Source organism: Silurus aristotelis (genome assembly GCF_946808225.1).
Source record: "Silurus aristotelis genome assembly, chromosome: 24".
Classification (NCBI taxonomy): domain Eukaryota; kingdom Metazoa; phylum Chordata; class Actinopteri; order Siluriformes; family Siluridae; genus Silurus; species Silurus aristotelis.
The window spans coordinates 6,784,680-6,798,484 of NC_139597.1; the positions used below are offsets into that span (position 1 = coordinate 6,784,680).

The 13,805-nt window shown below is 34.8% G+C and overlaps 1 protein-coding gene across 29 annotated transcripts in view; it reads right to left on the minus strand.

The window, feature by feature from the left end:
* Window positions 1–13,805, minus strand: part of pcloa (piccolo presynaptic cytomatrix protein a) — a 64,628-nt gene that overhangs the window by 12,213 nt on the left and 38,610 nt on the right. For 9 of the 29 annotated variants that reach the window (XM_083528755.1, XM_083528759.1, XM_083528760.1 and 6 more), the window contains exons 8-18: window positions 12,044–12,112; window positions 10,559–10,635; window positions 10,324–10,399; window positions 8,970–9,116; window positions 6,068–6,176; window positions 5,894–5,958; window positions 4,846–5,045; window positions 4,696–4,746; window positions 4,446–4,576; window positions 2,866–2,892; window positions 2,422–2,515 (exon numbers count right to left, since the gene is read on the minus strand). In XM_083528755.1, the coding sequence (XP_083384881.1) occupies window positions 2,422–2,515; window positions 2,866–2,892; window positions 4,446–4,576; window positions 4,696–4,746; window positions 4,846–5,045; window positions 5,894–5,958; window positions 6,068–6,176; window positions 8,970–9,116; window positions 10,324–10,399; window positions 10,559–10,635; window positions 12,044–12,112 (1,046 nt within the window). Of the gene's footprint in view, window positions 1–2,421; window positions 2,516–2,865; window positions 2,893–4,445; window positions 4,577–4,695; window positions 4,747–4,845; window positions 5,046–5,893; window positions 5,959–6,067; window positions 6,177–6,370; window positions 6,458–8,969; window positions 9,117–10,323; window positions 10,400–10,558; window positions 10,636–12,043; window positions 12,113–12,472; window positions 12,880–13,805 lie in introns of those variants that run through there. The other 20 variants (XM_083528751.1, XM_083528772.1, XM_083528763.1 and 17 more) reach the window with 8 other exon arrangements.

Below are 13,805 nucleotides of genomic sequence, written 5' to 3' on the forward strand. Positions count from 1 at the left end.
TCTGTATCTGTTTAGTGCTTCAGATATCAACAGTATATTTGGTATATTTTATATACCTGTGACCGAATTTAAACCTAAACTGAGTATGGCTTAAATAAATTGATAAAAAATAAATATAAACTAGAGCTGACAAATATGTGTTGATGTGTAAATAACACATTAACGCAAACATTTTATTTGAACAGTACAAATTTTATTGACACGATTAATGCGTTTCTGTTTGACCATTTTAATAAAAAAATGTAAAAAAATATATAAAAGAGGTGAAATTAAAACATTCAACGCAACACACATTTATTTATGTCATCCTTTCTTTACTCAGATAGAAATAATAATAAACTCCACCGCAAAAATATTTTTAATCATAAACATTTGTTTTACTGATGCGCCAAGTCTCAAATAAAGCACCCAAAAAGCACCAAATGCAGAAGTCCGGCAATTAAAACCGTCCGTGTAGAAACATAGCACAAGTTCCTTTTGGTGTCCTGATAAATTACGTATTTTAAAACCCCATAATTACTTTCAAACATTTACAAGAATATTTTGTGTTCATGCTCTATATTGAATTTGGTTTCACTAATAATAATAAACATACATTTGCATAAAGCATCCATATTTGTCCATGCCCATGTTGATTAAAGAAACTTGAAAAGTGTTAATCTAAGATTTATTAAAAACAGATAAAAATGTTCTATTAATTTGTGATTAATTTTAACTAATGACTATCATGTGATCAATCACGATTAAATATTTTAATCGATTGACAGCCCTACTATAAGCCTAAACCACAATTCCACAGGAAGCACTCCTGTTCACTGTTCACCCTTTTGGTAAATCAAATGGATTCCCAGTTTTGATGCTCAGCTTCCTTATTGATCAGAAACGCTGGCCACATTTTTGCCCAAATAAAATAATAATAATGGCAATCACTAACAATACAACTAGCACTACATCTAAGAAATCCAGATGGTGTGCTTGAAAAGTCAACTCTACACACTTCTCTGCCTTCTGTTCTCTTTCAATTAATTTCTCTTTGCCTCGCCTCAGCAGTCCAGCATCACTACATCAGTCAGGGCTGTCATTATTTGCCTTCAAAAGCTGAGGAGACCGAAGAAGCTTTTTGGACTTAATTACGCTAAAGCACTTCTGGGAGCTTGGAGTCTGGTCCTGGTTTACACTCAAGCCTGCGATTCTCTCTGAAGAGCTCTTTTCTAATTGAGACCTCACTAATGCTGTGGGCTGCAGATTTTTTTATTTCTCAAAAGGGTATTTCATTTTAAGTCTGGCTTTTATAGAATCTTGTGTCTTTTTTCAGGCAGATTCTTCGAAAAGAAACCAAACCCTTTAACTCTTCAGCTTGAACTCTTTTGCTTCTTTGCATTTACGAACCCTAAAGCTTATTGTGGAGTACTTACATAAGATAATATATGCAATTAAGATCTAAAACCAATTTTAGGGAAAAAAAAGTTGACACATAATTAGCATCAAGCTACTTATCTTATCTTATCTTTAACACACACTGGTAACAAGATCAAAACATGGACATGCAACATTTACAGTGCAAGATCACTACAGATACTAAAGTTGTAAACATTATAACTTTATATACATGTAATATAAACTTTTATATTTTACATAATATACTGCATGTTATAATACAGAAGTTGCACTATGTGAGAAATAACACCCAGTATATTATCCTGTCATAGGAAATGCTGAGGTGGTGAAGTTATTTAATTCAATTCTGTTCAATTATTTTTTATTTGTATAGCACTTTTAACACTCAACATTGTCTCAAAGCAGCCTAACAGTGATGGAGAGAGTTATTGGTGCCAAATGGAAGTGGATTATTTTTCTAAAACAGCATGTCAAAAAGCTTCATACCATGTATACCACAACTATTTTTTATTGATTGCAATTTTTCATTTATTTATTTACAAAATATTACACTTTTTATCTGTTTCTAGTTACATTTAATGCTATACAACAGGCTTGAAACTAGTTATTTATGTAATCACATACAATCTAACTGTTGCTTCCTCACCAACTTGTGAAGTTAATAATACAAGGCATTGCATCTTGCCATGTTACAGAATAAAACCAAGTACATCTTTTGTACTTAGGTAATCCAAACTTCTCTGTCCTGTGGCTGAAAACGTATCGACCCCCTTACAAAGTACTAAAGATTCATTCCATGGATGTTAAATAGTTGTCATCTTAGAAAAAAAAATGATTAAGCACAACTATATGGGTGCAATATGTCATTTATAATGCATTCTGAGCAACTATGTTTATTTTTATAGAAAGCTAGGATACTAAGTTTACTCCAACAGGAATTCATATCACTAAATTGGTCAAATAAAGCATCCAATATTAGGATAGGATTGCTGCAAAAATGCTGTGGACCAGTGTAAAGTTTACCTGTTCCAAGTGGATGTTCTTGTAGATAACAGTTTGATTCCACTCAGGGTTCAAGCTCTTTTGAGCATGTTTAGATCTTCTTTTGTTCTCAGCGCTGCAAGCAAATGACACACCACAAGGGGTCAGTCCAGAGTACAAACCAAGCACCAAAAACTGTGCTAGATTTACATTTGGACTATAACACATCAGATAAATGAACAATGCACCGCCTGAGGCACAATATGAGCCTACAGCGACCTATACTTTATGTACAGTGACATTTATGAAGTATGAAAAAGAACAAAAGTCTACTGATCTTAAAAACACACAAAAAAAGAACAACAGCAAAGAAAAGCAACGTACGGCTGAACAATCCAAAGCTACTTCATCGAGCCATTCAGATGTGCTGTATCTATAGGTGTATGGGACTGAGAAAATATCTGATGGTAGGACAGAAAAACATACCTGGCATTCTGCACAACCATGACCTGACTGTGGGGATCCGGCATGCAGCAGAAACAGACAACAATCCATAAGGCATGTGTTGATGTATGACAGCGTGTTTGTCAGTGTGTGTGCTGTAGTCTGTATGTGTGTAAGCCCAGAGAGAAGCAGAGAAAATGAATGAGCGAAACAGTGTAGCGTGTGGCTGGCATGGTCCATGCAAAGGCTGTGTTTAAATTGCTGAAATTCTTTGCAACTCTATGCATGTGAATAATTGTGTATTATGTGTGTATATATATATATATATATATATATATATATATATATATATATATATATATATATATATATATATATATATATATATGTGTGAGTGTATGTGCAAGTGTATTATGTGCACTGATGCCTATGCAAGAGCCCATGCATTCATGCCCAGGTGGAGCATAGCATTAGCATTGCTGTAATCTGCAGGCTCAATATTGGTCTGAAAAAGCTGGTCATAGGCCTAACACAAGCCTATAATACACCGCCAAATGCACAGCTACACAATAACTCAGCTCTCAATTCAAACAGACATATTGATTTTTCTACAATCTTTGCTCTCTATCTCTCAAACTCACACACGTACACACACACACACACACACACACACGTACACACGTACACACGTACACACGTACACACACACACACACACACACACACACACACACACACACACACACACACACACACACACACACACACACACACACACAGAACAAGACACACACTATTGGGTACATTATAAAATAATAGGCTTTTAAATTGTTCTTTGCTGATTGAGTGCTATTTGTAATTACACACAAGAATCGCTATAACCTATCAAACTTTTATCAATGGTAAGACATAGACAGTGTAAGATATCGTTATTACATTTTGCATATAGACATGATAAAATGCTGAAAAAAAGATTGAATTTACATAAATAATATGTTGAGTGTGTAGGGAATAAAACACAATGGGGTTTGTTGTTACACCAGTTACACTTTAAATGTAATAATTTTCTAATAAAAGCACACCCAAAGTGTTTTATTAGTCTAATACCACAGTGATCTAAAAAACACTTGCATCCTTAACTAAGTTCATTTGTTCAAAAAACAAGTTATTTTTCTCATATAAATTATAGCAGATATAAGCAGTCCTTCCCTTACAGGTCTCACTTTGTTCTGTAATAATAATTACAAAAAATATATGATCAACACCTACTAACCAATCAGATTCAAACATTTAATTAACTTTATTATTATATTAAGTGATATTATTACAAGTATGCAACTTGCAACTTTTCCACTTATTACTGCTTTCAGTCTCTTTCATACCTTCTGAATAGCTATTGAACTCTCCTCTCACCATTATTCACAGCCCTCCACAGGCCATACACCCACACATTTTTCTGTTTTGTACTGTTGTCTTGTTGCAATCTCAAAATGTTACAATCAATTAGATTTTTCCATCAGAGGATGCAAACTGCACTAAACTATACTTTACACATCGAATAACTAACAATTTCTGCCTGAGAGCAAGTAATACACAGAACAACCTGTTTTGCAATTTGCTTACCCTCTTCCAGGCAGCAAGTAGACTTTGACAAAGGGGTCGGAGTAGCCATTGTTGTCCCGTGGTGCCAGATTCCGCGCTTGGAGAACATGAACAATGAGGTTGCCCAGCTGCTTGTCATAATTGATTTGAAGCTACAAAGCCAGGTGAGGTGTGAGAAAAGGCACAGTAAGCGTGGCAAATACAATTTCAACCCAGTGTTTTACAATCATGGAGACAAATGAACAGGCTTAAATAATAATCAGACTTTTACCTGGATCTCTCCTGTGATTGGGTGGGACTGGGTCTTTGCAGCTTCTAAAGTCTAGTCAAAAGATAAAAAAAAAAAAGAAGATATGAGTCCATGAATGTGTAACATAACAGCAACTGTAACAGCAGTGTGTGTATATATGTGTATAAGCACCTTGCTGTGGCGTTTCTTGCTAACGGAAGGTGAAGCTGGCTGCCCGGGACTTGGCACAGAGCTGGAAGCTCCTGAAGCCGAGGATTTGTCCAGAGCCGTCAGAGAAGAGGCTGTGGAGCTGGGTGCCTGCTGCTGGGATACCTTTTGGAGCTCTGCTGCCAGTTGCTTGGGGTCAACACCTGGAGAACGTGGTGGCCGTTCTGCAGACAGCATTGAGAGAGCACAAAGGAGATCTGTTCATACATACTCTACATGGTTATTGTTTTCTTTGGAACTGACAATGTAATATGTCAGCATTACACAAACTTATCTAAACTCTGCTCTCATTTATGAAGAAAAGGATGCCACAAAAGCTAATTAACTGTAAGTACATTTTACTTTAATGAAACAACAGACATGTAATTTGCTGTATCTGTACCATATTTAATGTTTATTTGAAATGTGTGTTACGTAATCACATGATTGAAATGTTTGTATTTGTATGAGATTTCTACCAGGTTATGTTTCAGGATTTTGAAAAAAGCACTTTTGTCATTTCCTGATTACAGGGATGTGTTGATGTACAGTACTGTGGACAGTACAGGACTGATGTGGGTGTACAGTATTTGATGGAGAGATTACAGGTTGAAAAATCATGGGAATATTCCGATAATGAAAGTACTGTTCTTCTATTTGTTTCAAAAGTTCCACTGGCAACAAACATGTAATAATCTCTGTTTACTTATTGGCTTGTTGCCTGATTGTTTTTATATTAATTCCAAAAAAGTTTTTTTCATGTCCTCTGTGTGTCTTTTTTCATTACAGAGTCTTTGTATTGTTACTCTGTGCAGTGTTATGAGTCCATGCCTCGTTTTCTTTGTATGATCTGTGCATCAAAACATATTTTCTAGTTTTGTGTTCTGGTCCATTGCATTTTTTTTTTTTTTTTGAATTTATCCTACATTGTATACTGCTTTATACCACACATTGAAATATGTAACAGTGAATATGCTTAGTTTCTACTGACAGTAAAAGTCTAAACAACTAGGAAAAATACAAAGACTATTACCTGCTTTAGTCGGCTCATGAAGGTCTAAGTGGGAGCCCTCTGAGTCTGACAGCATGTTCAGATCCCTAACAATAAATGAATGAGACAAGAAACAGTGTTCAGTCTGAAAACCTGACTTATGAGACACTGATACATCAGCATAGATGAGTCTATATGAAAAACTCTGATACTTACAGTCTAACGCAGAGCTCCGCTTCCGAACATTGCTGACTGACCAGAGCCTGAACCTCCTCGTAGGTTTTACTAGACAAAGAGATGCCATTCCATTCCAGGACCTGCATTCCTACACATAGAAATGCATGCAATTAGTTTAAACACACAGCATTCATTGTTTAAAAAAAACCAACACTGCATCACTCCATGTAAAAAAAAAAAAACCTATGGCACTGCACACACAAATTCACTCAGTGAAGAGATGCAAGCATTCAGTACAGGCCACAGCAACCTCAAACGCAGGCTCCAACTCGGAGCACTTACACAGGTGAAAACGAGTCTTGAGATAGGCCAGGTAAGCCCTCTTTGTACGCCGGAGCGCTCCTACCCTGCGATAGAGCGTTGGCGAGCCTGCAGAATCAGCGCATGACGTGGTTACTGTTCACAAACTTAACACATGCTATCACTCAAATGAATGTCCTGTTCACACTTCTTTAGCGCTGTCGTTTTCTGCTTATCCTTAGTGTGTAGCATCCGGTCTGCGCACTTTAGTATCCATGCCGACTCCTCGCACCTCCAACGCTCACACACAGCGCTGAAACATTTGACATTTGCTACACAGGTGGAATGTGGTATACCAAGAAGGAGCTCATGCAGAGAGGAGGCAAATGTTATGGCCAAAGATTACATTTCATTTTTGCTCTAGGCATGATGCTCAAGTGAATAATGCAATTTTTTAAAGCAATTGATATGTATGTTATAAAGATCTTTTATTTCATCCTTCTTACAGTATGACCAGATTGAAAAGTGGTTGGAGTTTAAAATAGTCATGATAATGTAGAGTTGTCCAGAATGGGCATTTTTCTTACTTGGCAGTTATGAACATGACCAAACATGTTCTACCTCTAATCTCAAGAAAAAAAGAAAAAAAAAAGAAAAAAAATACAATATTAGGAAGCATAATAGGATGGACAGAAATACAAAGACATTATTGAAACAGAGAACAGACTGAAATAACAACAGAATAATGAGTGGCATCAGTAGAAGTGGAGACTCCAGGCGGCCAGTAAAAAAGCCCAGCTGTTTGTCCAGGCCTTATAAAAAAACTCAAACACAGATAGAGACAGTGCTGGGTAATTTCTCTCCCTCTCACCTGCTACAGGATGCATCTACAGGATGCATCACAATAGACAAAGCCAAAGCAGTCCTAATTTACACTTCCCCTGTGTGCAATCTTGTGCCAGGAGAAAGGCACATCATTAGTATACCCTGTCAGCTACAACTGTGATCAATAAAGGTTGCAGAATTTACAACACATAAAACAACCTACAAGAGTTCATTCCTACGATTTCAATTCAAGAATAATGGCTCAACCATAAATTTTACCATCTTAAAAAGTCCAAGCCATGCAGCTCTGGTACCTTTGACTGATGTGAATAGCAAGCAGAGCTGAGCTATGGCACTAAAAATGGATGACTATGATTTAATCAAAACTTCAGGAAATCTATTGATCTATTCAAGCTAATAAAGCATGCTTTCAGACAACTCATAGGCAGCTACATGCTGCACTGAACACATTCACTATTGCATGATTAATCGTGCCTTTCTTACTTTCCCTGCTTGCTTATAACTGTTTTTGATTCACAACGTGAATTCATGCTCATTATCTCAACCAAATTTCTTTGCATGCATTATTACAATTTGTATTACAAGCTGTGATGTAATGCATTTCCTTAACACTGCTGTTGTGTTGTGACAAGTGGTATAATAGGTAAGTAACCTCATTAAGTAGAAGGCCATTTTTTTAGCTGTAGTATTCTATAGTATGGCAAAAAATGATTCACTTAGCCAGCATGGCTACTACAGCATACTGCAACAACACTCTGTGCCATTTGATTTGTTCTTAATGGGTCCGTCACTTGTTTTTCAGCAAGACAATAACCTTAAGCACACCTTTTTAAGAGTTTTTATGAGTGAAGAAGATTAATGGTATGATGCAAAAGATGGCTTGGCCTCCACAGTCACCACAATTAAACCCAACTGAAAATGGTTGCAAGGAACCCACCATGAAAATATCATGAACTTCCAAAATTCCTGAAACAGTATAGCCAGGGTGTTTTTAAATCCATCTCAAAAACTCATATTTAACTTGACCTATTTATTTGTTGTCATTGGAGCTCTTAGCGTATGTAACAAACCTTTCAAGACAGTTGGAAAAGCGTCTCAGGTGAATGTCTTATCAAGCTGTTTGAAAGAATGCCAAGAATGATTAAGCAAAGGCATTCAGGAACATCTAAATTGCACCTTATATGTCACAGATGTGTTATTTTGTAATTTTAATGGTTTCACAAATTATTAGAAAAGCTAGGAAATGTAGAAATTTTAAGGAAAAAGCTAATTGGTAGGTATGTCCAAACATTTGACTATTAGTGCACAGCTGTCTACCGCGCTGTCTTCTTTAGTGAACAATCTGAATTAAGTGGCTACAGACTGAAGCCATGAACTTCAACATTTGACAGTTACAAGTAATTTTAGAAATTAATCGTTTTTATTTTAGAAATGTCAAAACTATGGGCCTATTCGTGCATGAGATAAACATTTGTCTGTCACTCAAAGCCACAGTAAAGTTAGGAAAGCGCATGCCATTGCATAAAAAACACAGTTTGACAATAGCCTCTACTTCGGTTTATTCCTGGCTTCATCTATCTTTTTATAATTCTTCACTTTACGAATGAGTCATTCCTGCTGCCTGAAGGTGACGAATCACTGTGCAGATACAGGTCTATTTATTTCTCTTTTCTTTTCTGTTAATGTCAAATGTCTGATCTTTTCTGTGACGGTTCACAGTACAAAGTTTTTTAAGTTGTTGATCAATAAAACAAAAGAAAAGCGCTAAAAATGCACTCTCCCTTTAAAGCCTTACCTTCCACAATCTTTCCAGACTGTTCTGCTGCTCCCCCAGGTAACACTTTGGCCACATATGCTCCTATCTCTCCATCACTGCCTGGAACTTCTTTACCACCGATTATACGGATGCCCAGTCCGTTGCCTGCAGGCCCATTGCAAAGTCCTTAAATTAAAAGGCATGCCATTTTAATGTACATATACTATATTGATTACTGATGTGCAATATGTAATAAGTAACAAGACAATTAAGACTTACACTTCAGTTTATTTTAAGAATTTTAGTTCCAAACTCTGCCATTAACACAATCACAAAAACTATACTTTATTGCTAAACTATTTATTATAACAAATATATAACAATTTTTGCCTGGTTATACAGTATTTACACATTCTTAATAAGTAAAAGCTTCAGTTACATTTGTACTTTACCATTACCCATCTTAAATGTAGTGCATAAATTGTGCACATCATTTCTTTCAAAAATGTTATATAATTATGCAAATAATCTGTCTTGTCTGTTACATGCTATTTAGTGCTTTGATGACTAATGAAAGAGGAAATGTGCCAACTCATGGGCATGCCTTGAAATACTGTATCTGCCCAGTTCCAATATCCAGACATGTACTGAATAATGCGCTAATACTCACACCACTCCACCATTTATGAAAGGAACAAAAGCACAAAAGACTTGAATAGTCTTGGGTAAAGAATTTACATTGCTGATAGTCTGTATGATGGACTAATTACAGGCAGAAGATGCTCATAGGAAACTGGAAAAGACATGAATTGGTTCTTAGACATGCTTTACTATAAAACAGTTAGCATTTTTCTATATTACTTACATTATAAGTCTATAACTTACAATATAACTTACATTATAAGTCTGAGAGCAGTCAACACGTAGTTCTACTCATTCATTTCGGTCAGGTTTTTTCTACATGTAAGCCTAATCTTGTTCAAAATGTTCTTTAAAAAAAAGTATATTTTCACTATATTTTAACTATATTGGCTGCCAGTCAGTCAAATGGACTGCATTTCATATTTCAAGTTCTACATGATTTATTTCCAGCATATTTTGCTGATCTCCTGAAACAGTATAGTCCATGTGTTTTTAAAGCATATATTTAACTTGACCTATTTGTGATTTACAGTTTTTATAGATTAATATTTTTCTTATTGTGAATAGAGTAGTAGAGTGGTTAATTACTGTACATATGAATATACATTTGTTGCTTTGACTTTCTTAATTTTTTCTATACACATTTATACATATATACAGTACATTGTTAAATAATAAAAGCTCACATTTACATTAGTGTTTCTTACTGCTTGTGATGTTTAAATAGAATATACAATACACATTTATTTACCTGACACACTGCGATCTTTTGGATCCCTCTGTAGCTTTATCCTTGCATAGGAAAATGGATACTGCTGTGACTTAATCTGCAACATAGCATACAAGCACAGACAGTTTCACACACAGATGCCTAGTTTCTACAACTAAACCATTGTGACTAGCACTATGTCATGAATATCTAACTGCATTCACATGTTCTGCCCATTATAGAGGAACAAACAGTGTATGTTGGAGTCATTCTTCACCTGTCTCCTGTCCAGTCCCGGACCATCATCTCGTGGCTTGTCAAACCAGTCAGTCTCCTCCCGACGGAGATGGTAAGCTTTAGAAAAATCAGATTAGAATCAACCCTATTAAACACTGCTCACCAGTTTAGAATTCAGAACCCTAGCAATTTTTTTTCCAGACACATAGGACAAATATAAACACTGGAGGCAGGTGCATTGTGCAAAAACTCCAGTCAAGGTACTATTAATCTTGCATTTTCCAAACATGCACACAGGTACACAGGGTATCGTGCATTGAGGAATATCCTTGGTTTTTATGCCAGTAAAACTTCCAAATTTCTCAAATAAGTCCTTGTCTAATTCTGTGCAGTGTTTTAAGTCACATAGAAGGGATAATGACAGTAAAGTCAGAGCTGTACTGCTGTCTCAGTAAAATATGGAGAGAGTTGTAAAAAAAAAAAGTAAAGAATGAACCCAAAATATTGTATGAAGAAGTCAACATTGCAGGTTTTCCAGGCAAGGGTAGAAGATAATCCAAATTATTTAGTAATAACTGATAGCAAGAATTCTGCTATGTACATTTAGGATTTAGGCAAAAACTTTGCTTTTGCCAGGAGGCTTAATCTTAGCTGGAAAAAATAATGAACCTATAACTATTATCTGTCCACATTAGTGTGGACTGCAAAAAAAAAAAAAAGAATAATATGAAACTAACAAAAAAAACCTTAAAACTATGCCCTGAAAACCAACAACAAATGCACTATCCACATATGCCAATCTAAAAATATAAAACAAAAAAGGGGGAAAAAAATATATTAATTAGTATTTTGCTTGAATAAACAAATATACCATTCATATACTTCACATATTAATTTTGCCTCTTTTCTTTTAGGGTTCCAATAATTCTGGAGTTGGCTTTATCATGAACTAAACAGAAAAGAATTTGCATATGATACATATTGTACAGTATGTACCAACCTGATCTGGTAGAATAACACTCAAACAAACCATGATATGAAAATGAAGATAGATTTACAATAAATCCATCAGTCTAGGGATTTACATTTAATATATTTAATATATCTTTCAAACATGCTGTATGTGAAATGATGTTATATAATGTATTGTATTTTCCTCATGAAAAAATCTTAATATAAATGACAGATATAAACAGATGTGACTTTTTTTAGACTTAAGTGTTAGTTTAGTAGCCTACTTAGAAAACTGATGTAATGCCTAAAGAGCAAAGCATGCAATAAAAATGTATTGATCCACTATTGCACATACAGTATTAATGTGTGCTTATCATACCCCCCCCCCCCATATGTTGTCATGGAGATGAATTTTCAGTCAATACAGTGTATCATGGGCTTATGGGTGATTGGGAGTCGGGTGGTCATGGTACAGTGGGTAGGCTTATTACTAGGTGTTAAAGGGCAGGTAAATGGTGGGTGTTGGGAAGGAGGGATGGGGGAACTGAAAGCTAAGGTGGTCATACTCTACCGTCTGTGACATTTTCAAGTGTGTTTCCTGGATCATCTCTGTTCAGACCCACCATGGATTCACTTAGTGCTGTAACCAAGGCAAATGTATTTACTTCCATATGAAACATATGATGTATTCATCATATGCTTAAAATGTGTGGAGACCAGAAAAAAAAAAAAAAAATGAAATGAAATCACCGTGTTTTTAACGATGTTAACTTACAAACAGTGTAATCATTGGTGTAGTATATTGTGCAAATGGCATCATTGACAGTTTATACATTAATAAAAAATGCGAATGAAAGCAAAGCAAGCATTGAGAGTATACGTATAAGAAAAGCATGGCATGCAGAAGTGTGAAGACCCTCATGCAAGCAAGCAAAAACCTTTATTTACAAAAATAAAATGAAAATTCATTTATTTAGTATTGCAAGATCAGAAAACATGCACAAAATCAAGAAATAATAACTTAGATCATTTAAAAAATACAACAAACATCACTAAGAGGACTGTTGTAAAATGAAGCACATGTCTATATTTTCAGACATTAACAAGTAATACAATTATTGGAAATAAAAGATACAAGGGAAATCTTATTTTTCAATAAAACAGGCACAGCTGTTCAATAATACAGCTAACATTAACAAAGTCTAAGGCCAGCATACGTAAAGCTTAACGTACTAATGTTTTGTTTATTTTTGTGGGCTCTTATGTCCTTTGGGAAATAGTCATTTTCATGCTCACCAATCAATACTCTATTTCCCTGAATGGGGTGTAAATTCAAAAGTCTTCTTCCTGTATTCATTTTTATATTGATTTTACTTACAGTCGATCGACAGCCTCTATGTGGAGACCCTGAGCCATGAGATTTAGAAAGTAGTTAGATGTAATCAGTTAATAGTTAGTAGATATCTACAGAAAGAAAACATCTATCAACATTTTGCAGTGCTACAGATACCATGTTACATTTCTATTTGTTATTACAATATTTCTTAGCAGTTAGGACTGGTTTAAAAATAAGAATATAAACCATCTATCTATGAGATATTTGGCCATGGTGGTTGCCTGGGATTTCTTTGCTTTCATTGGTATATAGATAATAATAATAATAATAATAATAATAATAATAATAATAATAATAATAATAATAATAATAATAATAATGTAATTATCATCATCATCATCATCATCATCATCATCTATTCATATCAACTATTTGTTTTACATGATATACCTGATTTATTGTATAGATTTTTATCTACTTGTTCTAACAATATTTGCTAGCCTCAACTTCCACTTCTGATAGGTAATAGTGACAGAACAGCTAAACATTATAGACACACTTCAAATATCTCAAATGTACATATTATTTATGAACTACAATGCAGCATTTGTGCCTCTGTTACCAAAAAGAATCTACTAGACAACCTTGAATAGAATATTAACAGAAGATTAAGAGTCTAGACAACAAATCCTCTTAGAGTTGCATAATGAATGCTTTTTTACATGCATTTTTCCTCAAGTACAAATTAATTAAATAGAGATTAAAAACATAAACTAAATAGGGAACACATTAGACAGCTAGCAGACATAAAGAAATTAAGCATTCATATTTATAAATAAACAAAAAAATATAAAATGTATAAAAACAGAAAGAAAGGATACTGACAGAGTACTCTATCATCACAACACAGGTAACTGATTAAGGCATTTACGTAGGCACTTTAAATAATATTCAGAAAAAGGAAGAGCAAATGGCAGACAAAATAAAATGAAGCAAA